The sequence below is a fragment of the Coffea arabica genome, chromosome 2e, assembly GCF_036785885.1.
Source record: "Coffea arabica cultivar ET-39 chromosome 2e, Coffea Arabica ET-39 HiFi, whole genome shotgun sequence".
NCBI classification, from domain to species: Eukaryota; Viridiplantae; Streptophyta; class Magnoliopsida; order Gentianales; family Rubiaceae; genus Coffea; species Coffea arabica.
This window is the reverse complement of record NC_092313.1, coordinates 67,524,792-67,545,449: the sequence shown is the minus strand read 5'-3', so window position 1 is coordinate 67,545,449 and position 20,658 is coordinate 67,524,792. Positions and strand designations below refer to the sequence as shown.

The 20,658-nt window shown below is 34.7% G+C and overlaps 1 protein-coding gene, 1 long non-coding RNA gene, 2 other non-coding genes and 1 pseudogene across 5 annotated transcripts; 4 read left to right on the top strand and 1 right to left on the bottom strand.

Moving 5' to 3' along the window:
- The first annotated feature begins 678 nt into the window (after positions 1 to 678).
- Positions 679 to 785, top strand: LOC113733508 (small nucleolar RNA R71). Its single transcript, XR_003459021.1, has one exon. It is a non-coding gene; the product is annotated as a small nucleolar RNA R71 (small nucleolar RNA).
- Positions 786 to 913: 128 nt separating this feature from the next.
- LOC113729354 (large ribosomal subunit protein uL16-like) lies at positions 914 to 2,484 on the top strand (annotated as a pseudogene).
- Positions 2,485 to 2,953: 469 nt separating this feature from the next.
- LOC113732732 (mediator of RNA polymerase II transcription subunit 15a-like) lies at positions 2,954 to 8,819 on the top strand. Of its 2 annotated transcripts, XM_027258669.2 has the most exons (5): positions 2,954 to 3,205; positions 4,262 to 4,373; positions 4,540 to 4,660; positions 7,834 to 7,893; positions 8,619 to 8,819. In XM_027258669.2, the coding sequence occupies exons 1-4, from the start codon at positions 3,021 to 3,023 to the stop codon at positions 7,884 to 7,886; spliced, it is 471 nt and encodes a 156-aa protein (XP_027114470.2). In that variant the 5' UTR covers positions 2,954 to 3,020; the 3' UTR covers positions 7,887 to 7,893; positions 8,619 to 8,819. The 2 variants fall into 2 exon arrangements, with proteins under 2 accessions (XP_027114470.2, XP_027114472.2); XM_027258671.2 differs by lacking the exon at positions 7,834 to 7,893 and having other exon boundaries at positions 2,956 to 3,205.
- A 3,455-nt stretch (positions 8,820 to 12,274) lies between these two features.
- LOC113733520 (small nucleolar RNA R71) lies at positions 12,275 to 12,380 on the top strand. The gene has a single exon (XR_003459032.1). It is a non-coding gene; the product is annotated as a small nucleolar RNA R71 (small nucleolar RNA).
- A 5,378-nt stretch (positions 12,381 to 17,758) lies between these two features.
- LOC140037354 (uncharacterized) lies at positions 17,759 to 19,748 on the bottom strand. The gene is made up of 2 exons (XR_011841283.1): positions 19,719 to 19,748; positions 17,759 to 17,929 (listed from the first exon to the last, which is right to left on the bottom strand). It is a non-coding gene; the product is annotated as an uncharacterized lncRNA (long non-coding RNA).
- Between the last annotated feature and the right edge of the window lie 910 nt (positions 19,749 to 20,658).

Here is a 20,658-nt window from a genome sequence, read left to right as displayed (position 1 = left end):
ACCTTGAATGCTTGCCTAGTTTGAACGTTGGAATTGTATTGTTTCATGCTTAAATTGCATCATTTCTTTCTTAAATTCTGCAGTTGAATTAGCTATAGTCTTCACCATATCCTCCAAAGACAAGCTTGCACTAGGAGCTAGATTATTCAAAATTCATGGCTAAATTGTTTGTTGATGCTGTGGTTGTGGGAGCCTGTATGAACCTTAAGTTTGTCGACCACTATAACTAAAATTGGGGTGATCTCTCCACCCCAAATTATAAGTATTTGAGTATGGATTGAATCTCCTTTGAGATGGACCTTGCATCCCCTAATTACTTGAACTTGCTCTAGCTTGTCCTCATGAAGTGTTAGACACATGTATGTAGGATGTGTTGCTGAAGAATAGACTCCACAAATCCTTGTCAATTGTGTATTCCCGACACCGAATTGATGGAACATTGATGCCAGTTTCAAAATTTGTCTTTGTAACTCTAAAGTACTAATTTCATTAACATGCCCTACTCGGTGGATTGCTCGACCTCCAAATTGTCAAGAATTTTCAGTGATATTAGAAATTAATATTCTAACCTCTTGCGGTGTCTTATCTACCAAAGTTCCACCACTTGTAGCATTAATTATATTCCTTTGCACTTCCAATAATCCTTCGTAGAAATACTGAATCAATATTTGTTTACTTATTTGATGGTAAGGGCAATTGTTACACAACTTTTTAAAATGCTTCCATTAATCATAGAGAGTTTTTCCATCAAATTGACGAATACCACAAATTTCGTTTCTTATATTTACTGTTCTTGATGTTGGAAAGTACTTCTGTAAGAACTGCTTCTTCATGGTATTCCAAGTGGTGATTGAGTGATTGACTTGAAAGGTAAATCATACAACTAATCCTTTGTTGCATCTCTCAATGAAAAATGGAAACACCCTCAACTTCACTTGATCTTCAGACACTCCTTGAGGTCTGAAAATTGCACAAATTATGTGAAACTCCTTCAGGTGCTTATGAGGATCCTCTCCAAATAATCCATGGTAGGTAGGCAATAGCTGAATAAATCCAGACTTCAACTCAAATGTTGTATTAGCATCCAAAGGTGGATACTCAATACACAATGATTGATGATTAATATCGGGAGTTGATAATTCCTTCAGAGTCGGGTTAGCATTAGCCATTATTTCTTCTGTCTCACTGTTCCAATTGTTAATCTCTAATTCCACAACTATATGGATACCTGATGATGAATCCTTGGATAACTGAGATTGAATTATCTTTTGCTTCCTTTGCCTTTTCGCTGCCTTCTCTATTTTAGATCAAATTTCAAATCTCCTGAGTTAGAAGACTGGGTCATAAACCTGAAAAAACTGTAAATAACCAAAGTATTTAAATCAGCAACAAAATTTAACAAAAACTAACAAATAAAAAAAAGGATAAGACCATTCCCGAGCAACTGTGCCAAAATTTTAGGCACTTTTCGTAAGTGTCAAAAATTATTTACTGAATTGCTAGAGCTATAGTATTGGGAGTCTAGATTGAACCCACAGGGAACAATGAAACTTTTTATTTTTCAAACTTGAATCAATGAAATGTAGTGAAAGAAATAAAAAGGAAACAAAATTAAGAAAGCAATGTTAAAAGTAAATAATATAATCAATAAATGAAAGTCAAGCCAAGAACATGAAGGGTTCTACGTTGATTGATCATTAACTCTTAAAGGTTTATCTCTTAATTAATCATTCGGCCTAAGTTACCTTGGACGTCTGTAGTAACTGACAAATTCTCTAAATTTAATAATTAGAATGACGTACTCTAGTTGTATTCATATTATCAAATATCTAGGTATTGACGCAATTTCAAATTAATTTGATAATAGTTTTAGAAACTAAGAATCAACTGAAATTGATGACAATCATCTAATTAACACTACAATTCCCCCTAAGGATTCATAAAAGGGGACAACCAATTACTAGCCTATTTGTCATATGAAATACTAAAACATAACAATTACGGATCATAATTAGTATTTTGGCATGAACATGATACATATAAAGAATAATTCATAACTTACTCTACTGAGTTCCCATTCTGTGTCCACTTGGTTAGTTGAGAAAAGAAGGGAGAATGTATCCAATGAAGCACTTGAGGCTGCTCTGTTGCTCTTTACATGAAGTTTTGTTTGTTTTTGGTCTTGTCACATTTTTTTGGCCGGAATTTCAGGGGATTCACCAAATTTAGCAGCATAGACTATGTCAAATGGAAGCAAGAGAATCGTATTGCTCCAGATGGTGTTAATGCCAAGGTTTGTTGCTGTTATCTTTGTTTGATTTAGAGCTGTCTTTGGTTGTATTGCTATTCTTTGATTGTACTCTTGGCTTTTGGTTGTAAGGCTAGTGCTAACTTGATTTTGTTCAAATCTTGCAGCTCCTTGGTTGCCATGAACCATTGGCTAACCGTCAATTTGGAAGAGCGTTTTTACAAGCAACTTTTTAGTTTACTTCATTAGCATTTTATCTCTAGCACTGTTGGATCATGTACACCTATTGGATAGCATAACTTAGATAGTTCATAATAATTCTTCAACAATTCTTCAACATTGCAAAAGATAGCAGTAGTCGTTACTATAACTTTGTGCAAGTAAATGGTCAGTGACTATTTTTCCTTATTTCACTAACATTCCCTCACTTTTTCTAATTTATTTCTCGTATTAGTTTTCATTATTTCACTAATATAACTTGCACACTTAACTCAGGGGCATTTATGTGAACAAATTTCCCTCTCTTTGCTAAAAACACTTTTTTATGTTCACTTTTGATATCATGGGCTGATTTTGTTACAAAATCCTAAACTTCAAGGAGGTCAAGTAATTGTGGAAACCTCAGGGGAGATCAATGAAATTGTTAGAAACCTCAGGGAGGTTTCTGAAAATTATCCCTAGATTTAATGCTCACGGGTAAATTTCTGAATTGTTTTATTGGGTTTCAAGGTTTTCGATTTATTTCTGTCGACCAATTGTGTTTGATCAGGCAATGGACAGCAACAGTTGGAGGGCGCCTCAAAGCCAGATGGCTCAGGGTCCGCCTCAAGGTGGTCAAGTAGGCGGCAGTGGACAAGTATCGGCTGTCCCAAATGCAGCTCCGCCGGCTACTATTGACAGCGGCGATTGGAGGACTCAACTCCAAGCTGATTATCGTCAAGGAATCGTTAATAAGATGTAACCCCTCGTTTTCTTTTTGCTTTGTCTCTTTACTTTGGATTATATATGTATGCAATTTTTTAAAAATTTTTTAGATTGATATCTGGTTTGGAAACTGGTAAAAAAAAATTTTTTTCTGGACTTTCTTGAAGGCTCTTACCTGGGTTAAAATTGTGATTTTTCTTATTTAATGTAATACTAGAAAAATGTATTATTTGTTTAGTTGGTGTTGATAATTTTTTTTTACAGTATGAATAATTAATTTCATTGGATGTGGGAGACTAATATGTTTGAGATTCTGGATGATTTTATGGTATTATTGGGAATGGAGTTGAGGAAGAATTGGAAGCTTCTTGGAGCTTCCAATGCTTCATGGGCTCTGTCTTATTCCAGAGGAAGTGTATTTTACTGCAATATGTCGTTTGGATAATGTGTTGTATGTGTGGAATTCTTATATTTGTTGCACTACTACATCTTTTACCGAGAATGTGTAGCTTTGAACTTATCTTTGCCAGAATTTTCCTCTTCTGATTTTTCAAATGCATGGATTCCGTTGAAGGACTCCTTGGTGAGATTAGAAAATACCGACTTGAGAGAGTTAATATGATGAAGAATGAAATCCTCGTGTCTTTGTGTTTCAAGTTATATACATGGAGTTGAAAAAAGTTTCAAGAATGAAATCCTCATGTCTTTGTGTTTCAAGACCAAGCTCTCTTCTGCCTTTCCTCCTTCACTTCTTCCACTTCTTGTTACACTTCCTCTTTTAATTCACACGCTACTTCTACAGTACTTTTATGCCTTTCCTGATTAACACAATTTTTTTTTTGGGTAGCCATGATGTTGAAAACTGAAATTTAGAAGACTGTGCATTTAATATTGTTTCTAAACTCTTGTAGGTTTACATGCTATTGGCTTTCCTTTATTGACTTTAAGATGCTTTTTTTCCGAAGTTGATTTTGCATGGTAGTATGCAACTGTGGAGCTGGTTTATGATTTTGTTTCCTGTTGTTGACGTACTTCTGTAAGGTCGTAAGCAGCTTTTAGTTTAATGTTCAGATGTGCTCACATGTGCAGAATGGAGATTTTGAAGAGGCATCTGCCATTCGCTGGAGAAGAGGGACTGCGAGAACTTAAGAAAATTGCTGTGAGGTTTGAGGAAAAGATTTATAGTGCAGCAACTAGCCAGGTAGCCATGCAATTCTGCAGCATGTTATGGTCTTAATGTATCACTTGCATCCTTTTTCCATTGATCCTGCACGGAATTTTGCTGTTGGTCCATTTTATTAACTTACTCTTGTTTCTCGTTATTTGGTTATTAATTTTTTCTTCTGGACATGATTTATTTTTTGCAGTCAGATTATTTGAGAAAGATATCATTGAAGATGCTGACAATTGACACTAAATCCCAAAATCCCATGGCTAATCCTCTACAAGCTAATGCTGCCAATGCAAGCAAAAATCCTCCAGACCAAGGTATTTGGATGGCATATTCACTTTCTTGGATTGTGGTATTGATCCCCTCAACTTTTTGATCTGTCATCTTTCTTTTTTGAATGTAATAGGAGTTGGTGCTGCTAATGTTCTCTGATATTTGCCTGTGCTGATGCCTTCTTACTTTTTGCTTCATGGCTAATCAGTAGCTTTCATGACCTATGATGTTTTTGTGCCATACTTAGATGAATTAATTATGAACCTTTGGATCCAGTGGCATTGTTGTTTCTACGAAGTTTAAAAGATGTTGTCTTCAGTGGGCAGGCATGGATATTTGTGAGGAACTGACAGAACTATATGAATAGGTATCTTACCTGTATTAACAAAACCCAACGTGCCATGCGGTCCAAGTGCATCTATGTTTTGGTCCTGCAAAAGGTTGCTAGCTTGACTAGCCATATAAAATTGTCATGTGGTCTATCAAAACAACAGTAAATGATTTCCAGAATTTCTCTCAGGCTTTAATCAGCTCACTTTGGAAAATAGGAAGACTTTTTTAGAGTTACGTTACATGGACTTGGGTGGTGTCTGGGTGCGGTTGCATGTTGAAGTGTCAGATTTCCGTATTTGAAAATTACAGGATCCAGGGATATTTGCCCAATTTTGGGTACAGGTGTGTGGTTGCATCTCTTATACTCATTTACATAAGATATTTAAACACAAATCATTCTAAAATATCCAAAACTTGTTTAAAGTATATGCTAAGAAAAAGATCAATTAGATGTGCGATTAAATTGAAAGGAAACATAAGCAACAACATATTTAAGTAGGAGGGGATGAATTATTATTGAAAAGGGAAAAATTGCAGAAGCTTTGAGTTACTTATTCATTAATTAAAGTTGAAATAGTGGGGCAAAGTAGATATTGTTGTCAAACCCTATCTCTATCTTAGTCATTCTGTACTGCCGTCACATCAAAACAGAGCGCCTCTTTTCAATTTATTATAGCCTCTCTTACTCTCAGATGCCACGATTTCACATCGTCCTCCAACGAAAGAAGCCGCCCTTATGTCTGAAGTGAAAATACACCACGGGATGTGCGTATTTTTCTTTGGAAACTTGAGTGGCTTTGGCTTTCCCCTCTTTTCTCCTCCCTCCACAGAACCACCCTTCTTCCTCTTCCATTCTCTTCCCATCTCATGAGACTTCTTGCCCATCTCTCCTCCTTGGCCATCAACATCGCATCACAACAGTTGACATACCCAAAAGCTTTTGACTGTGTCAGGTGCACATCCCGTCCTGCCCGGGGTGAATGAAGATTCCAGGTAACCAACACAATAGTATCTTAATTAGGAGTCTCCAGCCAAGCATGTTTAGCAGGAATTTTGGTATCATGCGTTCAGTTGTTCCTTTTTTGTTTTTGATAGGCATTTTCGTAAGTTAGCCCTTTTTCCGTAGGATTTTATATTTTGTGTTTAGTACTTCAGCATCTTGTCTTAGAGTCAGATTGGGAAATCTTGTAAGATTTGACCCTAATTAATTGTATGATTGAAGGATATTATCCCATATGAGAAATAAGAGTTAAATCTAGTCAACATATTACTGACTCAACTTCACGTAAGCTCATCTGTTCTTTAGTGTCTTTTGAAGTTTATGAAATGCAATCTAGCTTTCTTATGATGCCAAATAGTTAGCAGTGGTACCTGGAGTTTTGTTATCAATATCTTCTTTTATCCAGAATACTGTTTTATCTGATGTCCACACAATCAATGTTTAATTGCTGTTTTTGCACATCCTGATCTTCAGAGAGTATTGCCAAAAATCCAGTGGCATACTAATCTCTCTCTCTCATATGATCTTATTGTCTTAATTGGATCTAAATGGGTGATTCAAAATCCACTCACTTTACACCCACTAATTAAGCTTGCTTGGATTTGTCAGTATCTTTCTAGGCCTGCCTTAATTTCTTGGTTGCTTTAATGGTTGAGTCATGATATTTATCCTTTTCCTTATTTAATTTGGTGCATGTTGAGTTTCGTAGTGTATTATGCTAGTGTGACCAACTTGTAAAGTGTGTGTAATAAATTTGGTAGACAAGGAGTTTTGTGCAAAGGGGATTGTGTGACAAAAAGTGTTAATAGTTAATTGGAGGAGCACAAGATATGTTAGTGACTAGAGACAAAAGAGAGACACCGAGATAGGCATGAAACCATGCTTTGCCAAGTGTTGACAATCTAATAAACCATTTGACCAAGAGAAGTTTTGTATTTATCTTCCAATTTAGCACCAAAACCCTTCTTTTTTCTTCTTGTTGGCCGAAAATAGAGAGAGAAAAGGGAGAGAAAAAACACCTCAAGTTCTAGCTTGATTGTTGCTTGATTAGTGAGAACCCCAATGAGAAATCCTAATCTACTCCATAGATCTTTGAAGCAAGTGCGGAAGGAAGCCTTTGGTGAAGCTTTTGAAAAAAGGAAGCTCTTGATTTGCTTTCCATCTTAGGGTTTGAGGTAAAAGTGCTAGGAACCATATCTTTCTTCTTTTATCTTGAAATTTATCCGATATATGTAGTGATAAAAGCTAAAAGGAGGATGTTTATGGAAGATTTCATGTTTTTGTCAAGTTTTATTGAAATTTCTAGTTTTGGTTCAAGATATATTTAGTTTAGTTTAGAACTTTATATATGTGAAATATTAATGGATTTGGTTGCCAAAAAGATGTTTCATACACCTAATGAGATGTTATCTTGATTGATAGTGGTTTTGCCATGCAAATAGGGTTGAAACTTTGATGGTTAACTTGAGGAATTTGGGGCTATGTTGCTGCAAATTCTTTCTTGGTTGGTCAAGTGAAAGAGTGAGAGTTGCGGTGTAAGTTAAGGGTGATTTTGACCTACTTTTCTTGAGTTACTTGCAAACACCTTGATTTTCACATATAGTTGGTTTTGAGCTAAAGCAAAACGATTTAAGAGGCGGAAAATGTTGTTTGCCCTAAAAATGTTTTATAGTTGTAAGTGTCCAGTTTTAAACTCGAGATTTTTATCACTTTTCTTCAAAAAGTTGTGTCTACACTTAATATATTTTTGGTCCATATATGCTGTGCCTATGGTAGCGAGCTACACTTACGTACTTTTTCCATTGATTTTCACAAGTACAAGGTGTGATTTTTGAATAGCTATGGTGGAAGTTTGATTTCTTGTTATATTTTATCTAATCACAGATTTTGAGAGTGGCCAGGAAGTAGAGTCTGAGCTTGTCATTGATAGGCCTTAATTAGTTGGTGAGTGTACCAATTGCATGGTAAAACTTGCTACTTGCTTGAAATGCTCTTTTGATATGAATGAGCAATACTTGAAATGAAATTGTGATTGAGTGAATGTTATTACTATGCTTTTAACTTGTTTTGGTTAGGCGAGTGTGTACTTATCGCACTTGCCCTAATTGGACTAAACTGTTGTGCACTATTTGCAAATGAATTGATGTTCATGTGCATAACTTGAAAGTAACTGCCTGGGATCTCAAATCCCTGGGTTAGTTAGTTGAATCGAACCAGTAAGGACTTAGTCGAGGAGATTGACGAACCATGGATACTGTTTGTTGTTTATTTCACTGAATTCGATCCATTGGACTCGGTATACTCGAGTGCTACTACTATTATTTTTGGAGTTCGAGCCCAGTAGGGGGTTGATCGGTGGATGGAGATGGGAGATAAGCAGTGCTCTACTAGATTTGTTACTATATTCCCATGGTTGACGGAGTGTCAACGGATCCTGTTCAAACTACTGTCGATCTAGTTCGCAAGAGCAAATTGTATCCTTATGCGTGAAAGTGTTAATTGCTTATCTGAATTGTTTATTTGAAATGTTAATGACTTATCTTGTGAATGTTTACTTTCTTTGTTTTAAGATTGTGATATATGTAACTACCAACTTGCTATTTCATTTGCATGTTGTCTTGATATCTTGCTTGGTGATAACTCACCCCATTAGTTTGTTTTCTTTATAGGGGGCAAGAACATGGGCGTGTGAGTTGGAGAAGGTTGGCGCTTTGGTCTAGGTCCCTCGTCTTTTGTTCTAGTGTTCTCTTCTAGTTTTAGCGGTTTGACTTGAACTTGAATCTCTTATTATATTATGGGTCTATATGGGAATTTGATGACCACGAATGTATATATCTAAATTTCGAATTTGCTATTGCTTTTATTATCGCGATTCTTGTATTGTGTTGGGACTTGTACGTGAGACCTAGCGAGAGTTGGTGGATGGTCTGCCAAACATTAGGGTACGCCCTAGGGGAGAGGTGGGGTCGTCACATCTCTCGAAATTGCAAGTATTCAATTAAACTCTTTAAGAACTTTACCTATATAAGTGCATAATATAAACTCTTAACATACTTTCTCAATTAGGCTAAATATGTTTATTTATCAAATGCACGCTTCTCAATTTGATACAAATCCAAAGATCATGTATATGGTGATCAAACACAAACACGTAACTAAATCATGATAGATAAATCATAACAAAAGACAAGAAATTAAACTCAAAAAACTAATCAAAATTCCTTCATAAAAATGTTAACCTTAGAAATATATTTAGTTCAACATAATTCAAAAATTAAAACCATGAATTCAAGAGTTGCTACAAAGATTAGACAAAAAAGAGTAAGAAACCTCTTAATTGCTCATTCCAGTCCTCTCCTTGCGCACTCCTTGATTCTCTATGTTTGATCTTGATTTCTCAAAAATAAACTATCAAAAGATGTTAGAACTAAGTTAGGCTAATATTTTTCTGCTCCTTAAAAATGATCTAGAACACCCTTATTTATAGTTTCTTAAAGTAGTATCTCAAACGAGGTTGGATTAGGTTTATTGGAGTTGAAAACCAATATTTCTACGCATTTGGTCTTCACACCGGAGTTTCTCTGCTCCCAACATCTCCTAAATGAAGGGGCTCGATTACTCAATTTTTCACTATTTAAAAATCACATAATCATCACTATCACCACCTTGTGATGCGAAAGTTGAAATTTACTAAATAAAGACCCCCGTTATTCGGCAACGACAACCAGGGGAGTATAGCTCAACTCAACAAAATAAGCATATAAGCACAAACAAATTAGAATACAAAATCCTGTTTCATATCTCAATAATATAGAGAATTAAGATTAATAATTAGTCCCAATCCACAAGAAAATTGTTAGAAAAACATTTACAATACCTAAAAAAGTTATCCGAAAATTGAAAAAGTTTCAAAATACCAAATATTCACCAAAATTTTTTTTGAGACAATACTATTTGACTTAAACATATTCATAAATATAATGCTTTAACAATAATAATACTCGAAATATAAGCCATTGCCCATCGGAGAATCAACAAAAGTTTGAAAAATTTTAACCAAAAATTCAAAAATCTCACTTCATCTATTTACCCCTAACTAACTCCCCCACATTTAAAACAACATTGTCCTCAATATTGGAGAAGAAAAAAAATAAAAAAAAAAACTATAAGCATAAAGAGAGATGAAAGTAAAACTTCCCTGATAACATGAAGTACCAAAGATGAAGTGGAGTAAGAGGGAAATTGCCAGTTACCATCAAATAGTTAAACCCGTAGTGACATCTTGCCAAAATAAAAGAATAAACACTATAAATAGGAGTTAAACACACCACCCAATAGGCCAAACTGGAAAGGAATAAAATTTTAATGAAACAAACACCACCACTAATCCCCTAAAATAAAGAAAATATTAAATAAAATTAAAAAAAAGTCGGATTGCCTCCCGAGAAGTGCAAAGTTTAACATTTTCGGCTAGATGGGGCAAATGCAATTATGACGGATGAAGTGTCTCAAATAATTTCATTCCATTTAGCGCATGCACATGGGATTTTTTATACCATTGATCCTTAAAAGATCGCTTTCGAACAGCTGAAGAGGAATATTTGGCCTGGGCATCAACTCCAAGTCTTTCTTTGTAACATACTTTTCACCAGTTAAATTGTCAATAGCATCAAGATACGAATAAGATTCATAAGAAGGGTAATTTAGGAGTTCAAAAATATTAAATTATTCTTTTTCTTACCGACCCTTAGAGTCAATTTTCCTTCTAATAAATTTATATTAGCCCCTTCCATGGATAAAAATCCTCTAACAAGAATAATAGACATAGAAATATCTTCTTCCATTTCAAAAATAAGAAAATCTAAAGGAAAATAAAATTTATCGGCTTTAACCAACAGATCATCTACAATGCCAACAGGATGAGACACTGAATGATAAACCAGTTGTAGCATCACACGTGTAGGCATAAGGTTGGCAAACTTTCTTTCGAAGTCCAAAGAGCTTACGTCAATTTTTACAAACCTAAACCCCGAGGGAACCCCAAAAGCCGGTATAGGTATTAGATTAACACTGACCCAAGATTACATAAACATTTATCAACAAAAATATTTTCAAATTGACAAGACACAATAAAACTCCCTGGATCCGTTATCTTAACAGGAAGATGATTTTGAACCACCGTACTACACTCTTCAGTGAGTGACATCATTGCAAAGTCCTCCAACTTCTTAGTAGACACCACTCTGTTCAAGAACTTTGCAAACACAGGTATATTAGCAAGAACTTTGGAAAATCACTTGAAATTTCTCGAGCATTTCCACCAAATTTTGATATTGCTCGTTAATTGCCTTTTTTTGTAGCCTTTGAGGGAAGGAGATGGGCCACATAAGGTTTCACTTTAGGCACCTTCATATGTTGATTATCTTCTAAACTCCTTCTACTAGAACCATTTCTCGCATCTCTAGCTCTTTCACTTTCATTAGCAATTCCACTCTCATCTTGCTTTTCATTTGGTTTAGCCTTAGACTTAATGATGGGATCATCCAATACTTTGCCCGAACAAAGAGTCACAACCATAGTAGTTTCCTTAAGGTTCACTTCAGTATTGCTGAGCAATTTACCTGGTTCCTTCTCAGCTACTACCTTTGCTAGCTGATCAACTTGCCTCTTAAGATTTTGAATTGATGTTTGTTGAGATTGTACAAGATGATCAGTTTGATCCATCTTTTGGTCCACCTTTTGCATATATTGCTACATCAACTCTTTAGGGTTGGGCTTCTTTTCTTGAGTAGGTTGGGGAGGATATTGAGAGGTCGGCTGTTGATGTTGGAATCTAGTTGGTTCCAAAGAATTGACCCCTTGATTCTTCCAAGAAAGATTAGGATGGCTTCTCCATCTTTCACTATATGTATTGGAAAAAGGATTATTCTTTGGCTAAATTTCTGTCCACCACATGCTCCAATGAAATTGACATCTTCAATCAAGTTAAGAGGCTCTCTATTATAGTAATCAACAACAGAATGCCCATACATAGGACAATAAGCACATGGTTCTGGAGATTGAGTTACCCAATGTAATAGCAATTGTATTTGATGACTCATCTCAGCAACCTGTGAATCCAAATCCCGTGGCATATTCATTTCATGTACTCCTACTCTTTTACCCTGGATTGCCTTTTGCTGAGAGTTACTAGAGAGTAGCTCATAAAGTCCAACCAATTCCTTTAGAATCTTATCCCTAATGTATCCTCAAGCTACAATATCTATCATATTCTGGGTTGTTAAGGTCAATCTATCATAAAAAATTGAGCTTGCGGTGCAGAGAATATTGATGGTGAGGACATTAAGAGAGAAGTAGCTTAAAGGACTCCCATGCTTCATGAATTGGTTCACCTTCCATCTATGAAAATGTGCAATCTTGTTTGTTAAGTCAATGATCTTCTAAGATGAATAGTATTTGGTCATAAAGATGTTATAAACATCTTTCCATGTCCTCAAAGATCCTTCAGGTAGATGAAGTAGCTAAGACTTTGCATGATCCTTGAGACAATAAGAGAAGCACCTCATTCTTCGATCGAATTCTAACACACAATTTAATGGAAAAGTTTGCACCATTGAATAAAATTTCCATACGAAAGAGAGTGAGTTTTCATTAGCTAAGCCATGGAAAATAGGCAGGATGCTAAAATGTACTATTTTAAGCTCATAATTTCTTACTTCTTCACTTAGCTTGATACAGTGCAGGGACGTTGCAATAGCAGGACGTTGAATGTCTCGAAGATGAAGTCCTATAGTTGGAGCCTATGGTGATACCTCCTGTTGATTATTGCTATTACTTCTATTTCTTCTGTCATCTCGGATTCATCTAAACTACCAAACTCAGCTATCTCTAAGGCAATATGAAATCTAGTGACGATGGTCGCAAAGTCTGTTTTTGCAGACAAATTTGCTTCCTCAAATAATTTGCTATTCTCTCAACTTCCAAGTCAAATTCCAAGTCACCTTTTTGAGATTGAGTGATACACCAAGCACTTAAGAAAAAAAAAATCAATACTAAAAGTGAAGAACTAAAAGTAAAATAAGATATAAAATAAAACAAAAGTAACTAAAGTAGAAAAATTAAGCATCGTCCCTCGTAACGGTGTCAAAAACTCGATTAACGAATTCTTGCAACTGTACAGGGTCGGCCATAGTAATAATTCACTAGGAGTATTCTAGGAGTTAAACCTACTGGGATGAGTTAATTTTCTACTTTTATTATCCTAACAAAAATAACAAATTAAATTCGAAGGAGTTGTAATTTCTAACTAAGCAGTAAAATAATAATCAAATCAAATAAAGTAATTGTGAGAAAACAATAAATGCAAGTCTAGGGTTCTAGGTTTTACCTAGAATTTGAGTTAGCTATTTAGTTAATTTCTTAACAAATCATGAACGTATCACACAATTATATTTTAGATTTTCTCTCGATACATCTAAAATGTGTTTAATTAAATTCTACATCTCTCTCGAGATCACAAGTATTTAATTAAACTTTTTAAGAACTTTGGCGATATAAGTGCATCATACAAACACTAACCTACTCTCGTAATTAGGTTAACTATATTTATCTATCTAGTGCATGGCTGTATCTTGCTTCTCAGTTTGATACAAATCCAAAGATCATGTCTATCGTAATTAGACATAAACACGTAACTAAAATCAAGATAGATAAATCATAGCAAAAGACAAGAAATTAAACTAGAAAAATTAATCAAATTCCTTTATAAAAACCCAAACTCTAGAAATAAATTTAGTTCAACATAATTTGAAAATTAAAACTACGAATTCAATGAGTTGCTCCAAAAGTAAGAAAAAGAGTAAGAAAACTTCTCAATTACTTGCTCCAGTCCTCTCCTTGCGCACTCCTTGATTCTCTTACATTGGATACTGATTTCTCAAAAATAAACTAAGAAAAGATGTCAAAACCAAACTAGGATAATGTTTTTTCCCCTTTAAAAATGACCCAGAACACCCCCTATTTGTAGTTTCTTAAAATAGTATCCTAAATGGGGTTAGATTGAGCTCATTGGAAATGAAAAAGAGTGTTTCTATGCATGGCGATTAGCCCAAAGACCGACCCAAACTTTGATACTAGTTATTAACCCTCTGACGTGGGGACCAAATTGATAAATGGTGCTAGTCATTACGGATCCATGAGCGGATCACTATGGATCCGCATATCTGCACGCCGATCCTATTTAAAGCAAAAAAACTCTATCAGCAAGGTCGAATAAACTCCTATTCGAAACATGAAAATTGTAGCCTTTGCATTAGGTTTTTAATGCTACAAGAATCATATCATTTGGAGGTTTAGATGCTGAGATATACTCAAAATACTGAGAACTGGTAAGAAAAGTATTGTAGCGAAACTATATTTCAATAATTTGGATTTTTGACTATGAAAACATGATAACTAAACTTTAATGTCTCATAAGAATTGTACAACATTCTCTTAGTTTCAGAATTAATCAAGAACCATCTCAATCCAAATTTTGTAGTTAAAGTTATTGTCGAAACTCTGAAACAAGTAAACTCTACCAAACCCCTTCATCTTCACGTTTTCTTCTTCCATTTCTTCATCATGCCACATTTTTTGTCTGCTTTCTCTTCAATTGAGTTCTTCACCTATTAGAACAATATAAGAGAAAAATTAAGTAGTTTTCTTTGAATTAAAGCTCAAATAACATAGTTAACTAGTAACTTATACATATAAATGCACTAGAATTTATGCCCTATCACTTATTAATTATGTGCCTAAAAATATTCTAAGAAGATAAAATTGAAGAAAATAGGGGGATTATAGTTACAACTATTGTGTAAAGATTGAAACAAAAAACAAAGATCCTCCTCAATCAAATAGTTTATTTTGATTTACTTGTGAAACGATATGATGAAATAAGCACATTTATGTTCTGTTTTTGGTGACCAATATCATACATATACATACATACATATATGTATATATATATACACATATATAACACTAGTTATGTCCATATGCATTGCATGTGAGTATTAATTTTACTAAACGAAATTCAGCTTAGTCAGTCTTGACTCTTGATGTATGAGCGTCAAAAGGAAAATTTGTCTACTGGCGCATAATGTGCAACATTAAAATTGATTCCAAGGACTAAATGCAAATGAAATAATCAAAATTAGTTCAACAAATATAGCTAACTCTTGTTAGCAAATACTTGTCTATTAGTTCATTTACACTGAGTTTAGAATTATCTAAATCCAAATATTCATATATTTTATAAGTAAAAGGAAATTATACCGATTTACTTAAGTGCTTCATAAAACCTTTAGAAGTCTAAAGGGTATATAATAAACTTGAATTAATTATTGTATGAAAAATGCTTAAGTAATGAGATATCTTAACCTACATGAAAAACTGATAGATAACTACATGTAACTGCAACAACTATTTTAATGAAAGAAATTTTTTTTTATTGAAAGAAGCATTGTACTAAAGAAATATTGTCATAGCTATGCAAAGGAAGATGACTACTTTATGCAAATTACATAAAGAAATTATGAAAACTAAAAGTAATTAATGTAATGAAAAAAAAGAAAAAAAAAGTGAAGGTACTTAGTGGCAAAAAGATCTTATAATGGCATGCAATAGAAGATGACTATGACTACTTTATCTTCACTAAGATAGAAACATATTTTAGTAAAAGAACATAATAGAACTACGAAACTGAAAGTACTTAGTCATGGCCATGTAGTAGAGGATGACTATTTTATCTTTGGGTAATCCACGTTTCATAATGGGCTGCAATGTAGTTGAGTAAGCTAAGTTTGATAATTTAAGGATCCAAGAGAACCAAGATTCTATTATGTAGAATTTATTCCATTATCTTAACCATTATTGGAGGATGAAATTTTTGTATTTCACTATGTATGGTTTCTTTCATGTTAGGTCTAACCCTAAGAAATTGACAAAAGGATTTTTGGTAACTCCAAAAGACAAATAACAAAATAAAAATAAATAAAATAGGAATATAACAATTTACGTGATTTGGTCAAATTGACCTACATCCACGAACGGAGGAGAAGTAAAATTTCACTATAAAGAAGAGAATTCAAAATGTTTTAGGAAGGTGTTTCTAGACCTAAAATACCTAATACTTGAAACATAAGAGAATCCAAATATATCTTACTAAACAAAAGGTTTAATGACCAAAAGATCCATATAATTTACTAAAACTCTCGTGGTTTGGTGCACTTAATTCCATCACAGGCCCACTATATGTATAGACAACTAAGAGAAAAATTTCCTTATACAAAAGACAATGTGGGACAAAACCATTTTAACAAATCTCTACCTTGGCGTGTGCCTAACATCGATAATAGCGAATCTGCTCCACCTTTTTCTACATAACAATGAACAACAACCAAACCTAAGCATTGTTTGAACATGCAAACTGGAAGAGGTTTCGTGAAATGTCAGCAGAATTCTCCTTAGTACTGATTTTCTGAACAAGGGTTTTTCTCTCAACAATAATATCTCGAATGAAATGAAATTTCACATCAATGTGTTTCGCCCTCTCATGATACATCTGGTCTTTAGTCAAATGAATAGCACTTTGACTATCATAGTAAATAGTAGTAACACCTTGATGCAAATTGAATGCGCCAAACAAACTCTTCAACCACAACATTTTTTTGATTGCCTCGGTCACAACCATATATTCTACCTCCATAGTAGATAAAGTTACAACAGATTGTAAAGTACTTTTTTAATTAATTGCATAACCACCAATATAGAATACATAATCTGAAAGTGATATTCTCCTGTCAAGATCTCCGGCATAATCAGAGTCTACAAAATCAACCAAATTGTTATTATTTCTTCCAAATTCCAAACAATAGTTTGAAGTTCCTCGCAAGTATATGAGAATCAACTTTACAGTCTATCAATGTGTTTTTCTAGGGTAAGACGTATATCTACTACTCACACTAACTCTTGTGCGATATCTGGACAAGTACAAACTATTGCATACATAACACTGCTGACTGCATTAGAAATAGGGAACCCATATCATATACTCACTACAAGAAAATTGTTCATCAGTGACAACACAAAGTCATCACAGAACATACAAATATCGTCACAAATACCTTTTATTGACGACTTTTTGATCGTCACAAAGTCGTCACTAAATCCCCGTCGGTAAAAGTAAACAGTGACGACCTAAAATTTCGTCACTAAATAGTTCTCATTAGTGACGACTTTAAGTAGAGCATTTTTGACAAAAGGTCAAGTCGTCAATAAAACACTTCCGGATTGTTGTCACTAATGACAACTCTTTTGTGACGACCTGAAATGTCGTCACTAAATAGTTGTCATTAGTGACAACAATCCGGAAGTGTTTTATTGACGACTTGACCTTTTGTCAAAAATGCTCTACTTAAAGTCGTCACTAAAAAGCACCGAAAGCCATTGTATATAACTATTTTACTGATAACAATTGTCGTCACAAATGTAGATTAGATTTAGTGACAGTCTCTGTTGTGACAAGGAGTTTTTATTTTCTATTTTGTGACAACTTTTTTTTGTCATTAGATAATTTCTCAATAGCTTAATAGTCATAATTTGGCCTGTAATCATTGCTAAATCATTGATTTTAAACAAACCATACAAATAAACATGAACGATTGATAACCAAAAGTATTTGCATTAGATTACATGGTAATAATATAGCATTCTCAAATGCCAAATTCAAGTGTACATTACCCAACTAATGCCTACAAAAATAACATTTGTCCAAAATATCACTTATACATAAGGTACAAGTACAAAAGCAATCACAGTTTAAGAAATTGAAAAACATCTAAATGAACCACTCCATGAGCAAAAGGCAATTTTGTCTTCAACGTTCTTCAACCATAACCATAGATATCTTCCAAAAGCTAGTATGAATAGCATTTATCTGTCATAAAAGAGTAAAAGAAGTAGGTAAGGGGAGGAGTACAATAATAAAGAACAAGTAATGAGACTTAGATTATTAAGACAAAAATTACAATTCATTAAGAACCTCATATAATTTGGGCCCACATATTACAACACCAACAAGAAATTAGAAATCACAGTCCAATCTATACAAATACAACACTGCATAAGCTCAACTAAAGAGCTCTCTACAACACTGCATAAGTCCTCTTGTCCGTATTCTACCTTTAGGCTAAATGTAACTTGATCGAAACTTTCTTCAGTACAATGCCTTTAAATTTGTGGAGCACAATGGCTTCTAATTACGAGCGGCAGACATCAGATCGCATAGGAATTTGAACACAAATTACTACTGGTGTGTTTTTGTAAAAAAAAAAAAAAAATCTTTCTAATGCCTTCTCCGAGAGGAAACAAATGGTCAGTACCAAATTGAATCAAGACAACTCCATGATGTGGAATCCTCCAATAATGATCGGTTGGTGCTGGACAAAACAGAGTGCCAGCAACTCCATGATGTGGATTAGAGAAAGGGTGCAGGAAAATAGAAAGCTAGCCAGCCCAAAAAATGATAGGAGTATTCAATAATTCAACCACCTCTCGATCTAAGCTACGGCTGGTACTCGTTTTAAATAGGTCACATTTTGCATATCAGGTACGCAAAAGCAAGCTTTTGGGCCACTGACTGCACCACCCCAGGTAGAGTAGAGGAGGGGACCAAAGGGGTTTCAAAACTGCACTAAATAATAGCCAACGTACCACCATTTTCGCAAAACTGCCTATCCCAGTAGCAAACAGATTCGGACCACAAATTAACAGCCTCAGCATTTGGTATCCGCCATCCCATCCCATGGAGGCAAAGAGGCAGTGGAATCCACTTGATTGGCTCCACTCTTTCCAACGTCTCTCTCAATCCTCCCCAGTCCCAAAGTGAGGTTCCATCAAATTTATGAAGTTAGCTAAATGTTTTAGTCCACGAGTATTATAATATTGCGCTGCCCAAACAGGTCACGAATTGGCAGCTGGTTGACAGTTCTATTAAAGAATTTTCAATTGACTAGGAATCCGATCCCAAGTGTTCCCTCTATATTTGACTTTCTCCTGACTAAAAGAGATTTCTCATCTCCTTCATCACAGAAAAAAAATTAATTTGGAGTTCCAAACAGACGAGTCAGTGGACGGAGTACGGAAGAAAAGGAAGAGGTGTGCTATAGCCCCACTGAAAAAGTGCGACTTAGTCTTTTGTTTCCAACAGCAACAGCAACAGCAAAAACAATAAGCTCAACTAAGAGCTCTCTAAAAACAGTCCACAATGACCACAAGTTACCAAAAACTACACATCAGCCATAACCATAACCATAAACTACACAATCATAACAAAAAACAGTCCACAATGCTGCATAACATCAGCCCCAAAAAATGCTATTACTAGCTATTACCAAAAAACAGTCCACAGTGACCACAAGTTACCAAAAACTACAGATCAGCCATAACCATAACCATAAACTACACAACTATAACAAAAAATAGTCCACAATGATGCATAACATCAGCCCCAAAAAATGCTATTACCAGCTATTACCAAAAAACAGTCCACAGTGACCACAAGTTACCCAAAAACAGGTCACATCAGCCCCAAAAAATGTTATTATCAAAAACAGTCCACAATGATGCATAACATCAGCCCCAAAATCAATAAGTTAAAGGATCAGAATAGCAACAGTTCACATTAGTATTGTAATTCAATTATTCGTATGAGAAGAATGCATTACCAGCTATTACTACCAGATGCATTTCCATTGGTATAGAGATTTTTCAGCCTTCGATAATAATCTGAGAAACCTACTTGCTTCTCCTTCTTTCTCGGTACAAGCACCCGTATCAAGTTCCGGTGAATGTCTCCAACTCTCACCAAAGTTAGCAACTCCTACATCATTTAACAGCTCCTCCATACTGTCAAAGTCACTATCGTTGTCATTTATTTCTATGTCATCATCCTCATCATCAGATTCAAACCCTTCGCCATGATATATCCACCTAGTATAACTATCAACAATTCCTCGACACAAGTGATTGGCCATGACTTCCTTAGTTTGATCCTCAAAATTATTGCATACTTTGCAAGGACATGGCAGTTTACAATTAGGATCCTTGCCTAGAAAAGCAAACTTAATAAATTCATCAACTCCATCTAAATACTTGGGGTCTAGGTAGTTCTTAATAGACATCCAACTCCTGTCCATATTGTTGCAGCCCTTTATCCTACCATAAAGAATATGACCGCCACATTATATAGAAAACAAATGCAATGTAATATGAACTAAATTTAAACTCCTCAAATACCAGCAATGGGATCCAAGGTGTAAAACACATTTTTAGCAAAAATCAACCATCTCAAGTACAAATGCATTAGTAAGGCAACAAACTAAATAGAATCTGCAGCCACAGTATACATGCAAAAGTTTGGCAAACAAAAGATAAAGCCATAACAGACATGTTTGAAGTTGTGCAATAGAAAACCAGTCCTCAAATTTTGCTTCATTGTACACTAAATAATGTACTCTAGCTTAAGAGGAGCATAGAATATTGTCAAAGTATCTCCACTCCATTAGCTAGCTAGCGCCCAACATAAATGGTGTCATGTCTTCAAACCCGAATCTGTAAAATTGGCTCCTATATTTCATGTCACAACACCATATCAATTCTATGCTG